Source organism: Geospiza fortis, unplaced genomic scaffold (assembly GCF_000277835.1).
Source record: "Geospiza fortis unplaced genomic scaffold, GeoFor_1.0 scaffold443, whole genome shotgun sequence".
In the NCBI taxonomy this organism is placed as follows: domain Eukaryota; kingdom Metazoa; phylum Chordata; class Aves; order Passeriformes; family Thraupidae; genus Geospiza; species Geospiza fortis.
The window spans coordinates 3,136,520-3,141,543 of NW_005054335.1; the positions used below are offsets into that span (position 1 = coordinate 3,136,520).

At 39.3% G+C, this 5,024-nt stretch overlaps 1 protein-coding gene across 1 annotated transcript; it reads right to left on the bottom strand.

Annotated features, from left to right (window-relative positions):
• Positions 1-477: 477 nt before the first annotated feature.
• GPX8 (glutathione peroxidase 8 (putative)) lies at positions 478-4,466 on the bottom strand. Its single transcript, XM_005421987.2, has 3 exons — positions 4,053-4,466; positions 3,137-3,398; positions 478-1,209 (listed from the first exon to the last, which is right to left on the bottom strand). The coding sequence occupies exons 1-3, from the start codon at positions 4,257-4,259 to the stop codon at positions 1,046-1,048; spliced, it is 633 nt and encodes a 210-aa protein (XP_005422044.1). The 5' UTR covers positions 4,260-4,466; the 3' UTR covers positions 478-1,045.
• Between the last annotated feature and the right edge of the window lie 558 nt (positions 4,467-5,024).

Consider the following 5,024-nt stretch of genomic DNA (forward strand, 5'->3'; position numbering starts at 1 on the left):
ATTCAAACAGATAAATCAAAACTCTTGGCAGTTTGTAATGGAAGAGTGGAACAGAACTGGAAATGGGTTAGCAGTTACATGCAGGACTGGGGGGTTTGCAAGGTGAGAAGAGTGGGGCTTGAGCCAGGAGCCTGCATCCCCTTCTTCTACCTCTACTTGAAGATTGCCATTTTATTCTAGAGATGAGAGGTAGATGGGTGGCTGGGGAGCATTGTTTTCAATAGTCTCAGAAAGATGTCTGTTAGAGCGCCAGGCTCTCGATTTTTGTTGCCCCTTGAATCCTTCTGTAAGCAACCATGAATATTTACACAGGCCCTGCCTTCATCCAGGTCAGAAGAGAAATAATCCAGGAGGAGAGGAGCTCACATCTGAGGCACTGTACTGCAGCACAAATTCATGGAGAATGTTGAAGACTTTAAAGGTGTTGGAAAATTTAAATGTAAAATATGCAAAATATGAAGCAGCAAGCAAACTTTATTTCAATTTTTTTACTTCTTTTAATAATTTTATTTTCTACGTACATTTTTTTTTTTGCAACTGGCAGCTTCTCAATTCAGTAGTCTTCCTTGAGAAGATATTGCAAAGTTGGTATCTTCAGTTATGTATGTGAAAACCTGCTATGGATGTCTCTGGATCCCATGTCTTTCATGACAGGGCAATTACATGTTAATGGAGTATAAAATCTCTGTGTTACTGGTGTAATGGGGAAAAAAAAACCTGTGTAAATATGAGTCATTTATTAATAAACCTTCTTTCTAACTATTTACCTGCTGGTGACAATTTTAATTAGCTATTGTCAGCAATTCAGAAAAAGAAATCATAAACCCTCTATGCAAATTGATGGTCCCTCCCTGCAGTGCACTGAGCGCCTCGCTGTGTCAGTAACCCCCCTTGTTCTTGAGGCCGCAGCAGGAGCCAATCCAGAACGAGCAGACAAATTGCAAACACCAAAGTTAAAAAGTAGCAAAGTCACCTGATGGTTTAGATTCTAGTAACATTTCTCAGGAATAGACAGGCTGCATACCCATGGTGTTTAATGGCTCTTTCAGAGGTCCTCTCTTTTCTTCATGATAATCTGCCTGATTAATGATGTTACCTCTGGTTTGATACTTTCTATTGGCTCTTCAGGTCTCCAGAATTTCACAACTTTACCCTCAGGGCTAACAAGGTACTTCCAGAAATTCCATCGAGGCTCTTTCTTTGAAGAATCTGAAAGAATGAAATCAGATAATTTTAGCAACTTACACCTTGAATCGTCTCCAGGCCCCACACTGACTCTTTGACTATTTAGGTTGAAGTAACCCCACCATACTTTTTGCTAGTAGTCTGGGCATGGATTTACTGATTGCTGCTAATGATCTGAAAAGCTAGAATTCAGTGATGCTCCCCCCTTCCTGTGAAACTGTTAAAGAGTTCCTACTTTTACTATTCTATACTTCCTAGGGAAGAGGGGTACTTATTTATTCAGGGAATCCCTACTTTTGTGTCAGTTTTGGGAAGTGAGATGGGAGCAGGAAGTTGTACTGCTGATGGCTTAATTAAGCTTCTTTCAAAAAAGGCTCCAGTAGATTTTGACTGGAGGACAAGTGTTTGGTTGGGTATGGTGCTGAACCCTAAATGGATTTTTTAAAGCAATGGATTGAAGTTTGGCACCACACTTGTGCTGCAAGCGGACTAATTTTGCACTAGATTATTGGACAGTGCTGTTGCCATCCTGCTGCTAGTAGTCACAGGCACAAAAGGGTGGTATAGGATGATGTTCAGCCTTCTGATTGTCAAAATAGCAACATGAATAAACAGGTACTTTAATTGAAAATGCACATGAATTTAATGTGAAACACAGGAATGCAGAAAGATAAAAAGTTTATTTCAGAATATTGAAGTACCAAAAGATCTTTCTCCTTCTTGTAGGTGAACAGCATGTCAAATAAGAAAATTTGAGTAGAACTTTTTTCTTTATAGGTATCAATGTTTAACACTGGTGGCACTGATATTCAGAATCTGGATTCATCACACGAAGCAGGTGCTTTTGTCCTCAAGCCGTTTCTATCAAGAACTGAGGGAAAACTCTCAATAATTCCACAGGACATCTGGCAACTCAGGGCAACAAAGTTACCTGAGGTTTTTACTAGCATCCCTAAGTGGAGGTAGGGGCAAACACAATTACAATGACAATGGTGGCTCTTATATTATTCCTCAATAAAAAAAATTTCCAAGTATGTGCTTGGGGGATATAGCACATAAGAGTTCTGGGAAACATTTCATTTAGATATTGAAATAGTTCTCTAACGAGAGGCACTATGAGAGAGTGAAATAGACTTGGAAGGCCAGGAGATGGAATACATGTTTGGGCTCTCTGCTACTTTATTTTCTGGGTAAAGTGGTGTGTTAGAAAGCGGTTATGTTTAAGCTATCTTTTTCTTTCATATATCAATATAGTTCAAAACCTGGTCAAAGATCAGGAAAATTCAGAGAGGCTTTTCAAGTTGGCTTTGAGTCTGTGAAACTTTGGTCAACTGAAGGGAGAGAGAATTTCATTTTGCTCATCAGAATATGAGGTTCTAAGTCTGTAAATGCTCCCTGTACTCATGCAGGATTTTGCAGGCTAGGTCCTGAAGTTCACATGACAAATTAATACAAATCAGTGGTTATAACTAACTAGTATATGTAAACCTGCTTTACAATACAATTTACATAAAGGTGGACATAGGACCCAGCTAAAAATCTCATCTGCATGTGGTTATGTAAAATCTTCTGGTAATTTTATGACTCCTATAACTACATTTCGTCCATAAGAAAAATCTTTTTAATAATAAAAAAATCATGTACTTTGAAATAGGGTTTTGTAAGGGGGAGTTTCTAGCTCTAGCATTTCTAGCAAAATGGATGTTTCTAGCTGGGCTGGTCAGAGCAGACTATTTTTATAAGAAGTGAGGAGAAACTGATGTTTTCAGGACACAATTCTTTAGCCCATATTTTTGATATCCAAATTAAAATGAGAGAAATTGTATGCTAAGTTCTTGTTTCTCTCCATAGTTTATGAAGACTTCAATGTTTCCTGACAAAAGCATGCAGCCTGGATTCAATGAGACTACCAGGGTTACAAGCAGCTTGATACATAAAAGAAAACAGTTACCTATTAGAAATTTAAAGGCTGGATCTGCTTCTGATCCTAGGATCTTGATTTTGTGGAAAACAGGGAATGTTACTCCATAGTTCCCTTTGGCAAAGGATTCTATTTCCTGGCTTGAACTAGGCTCTGATTCTCCGAACTGGTTGCAGGGAAACGCCAGCACAGTGAAGTGGGAGGGACCAAACTCTCTGTGCAGCTCTTGCAGCGCGATGTAATTTTTGTCTGTGTATTGGCAGTAACTGGCCACGTTTACAACCAAAGTTGCCTTCAGAAAAATAAAGTTAGAATAACTTTAGTTATTAGTTATTGGCTATTTAGTTATTAGCTATTATTTAGTCTAGTAAGGAAAAAGCCTGTAGATTTTGTAGAGATCAAAATTAAACCTTAAAATGACATTTCTCATTATCATGATGGTTCCTGTCAGAAGGCCAAACATAATGTGTCTGATCACCATTTCATTAAACAGATAAAGATGAAAGCAGCTGAAGATATTTGCTTTCAGACAATCTGTTGTAAATATATAGTAAACTCATAAACTTAATCTTACAGCTTTGTTTATATATAAGTATTTAAAAAAGCAGATATTTAGGACATGCACTAAAATTGTATTTACTAGATAAACTTCCAAAATCCAAAACCAACATTCTTAACTAAGATTAAAATCCACCAATTTGCCAGTTAAGCTGTATTGCCCTGTGCTAAATAATACAATTTCTTTTCTTGGTTTGCTAGATCTAATACTTGATTCCTGGAACAGGCATAGATAAAATAAGTTTTCTCCAGCTTTCTGTATGAAGAACAGGAATTTAGCACAAATCTCTGGTAGAACCTCCCATAATCAAGCCTTTTATTTACCTAGAAACATGCACATTTTTTGTCAGTATGCATTTAAGACAGAAAAAGTGAAATAATGACTTACTTTCCCTCTGTACTTCTCCAAGGAAATAATCCTTCCTCGTGAATCCTTGACTTCAAAAGAATAAAAATCTTTGATTTTAGGTTTAAAAAACCTGAGTTGCAGCAGGCAGAGAATGGTGGTGCACAAAACCATTGACAGGAAGACAACAAAGATCCTGGCTTTGTGCACTGAGTATTTCAGAGGATAACTAGTTGTGAGAGGCTCCATTTTTGAAATCTTTGGAGCGGAGCCTGGGCAGGCCTGGAATGTGAAGGAGGAGCTGAAACATGAGACTCTCGGCTCAGACCGGAAAGAACAAGCTGCTCATTTTTGTCCCTGCTGCAAAAGAGCTGTTACATATCACAGTGCCTGCTGGGCCTCTGAGCGCTTATGTAAAGTATTCGGGATCTTTTGAGGGGGAAGAGGGATGGAAGGGGGGAGAAGAAATGAGTGAAAAGGGTGTAACTATCACCTAAGGAGGCTGATTGCTCTGTGTAACTGACCTGTGTGTGTCTGCCCTGTCATGAGAGCTGCTGGGCACAAGACTGAGTTTGTAGCGCAGCTCCAGAACATCCCCTGGGCCCCCAGATGTATCTGGGGAGTTGCTATGCAGGAGGCAGCTGTGTTAGCAGGCAGGCTTGGAGAAGCATTTTGGGGGACAACTGTTCAGGTAGAAAAAAGGCAGGATGGCTGAAGCCACCCTGTTTACAAACTCAGCGCTGCGTCTCATCAGCTGCTGCGGGATCACAGACAGCTGTGTAAAACTCTTTTCAGCACATGGAGCAGAGAAAAACTCCTTGGTAATAGGCTGTCCTAATAAAGGAAGATAATATAATGTGGAATTTTTTTTGCATTGAGAGTGGAGATGATAATGGAAAATGGGTTGCTTTCTTAATTGCTACTGGCTACCTGGCAACGAGCTGTACTGAGATGGTAAGGTTGAAGGTCTGCATGAAAGAAGAATTAGCTGAAAGTCTCAGACCTAAGCCAAGC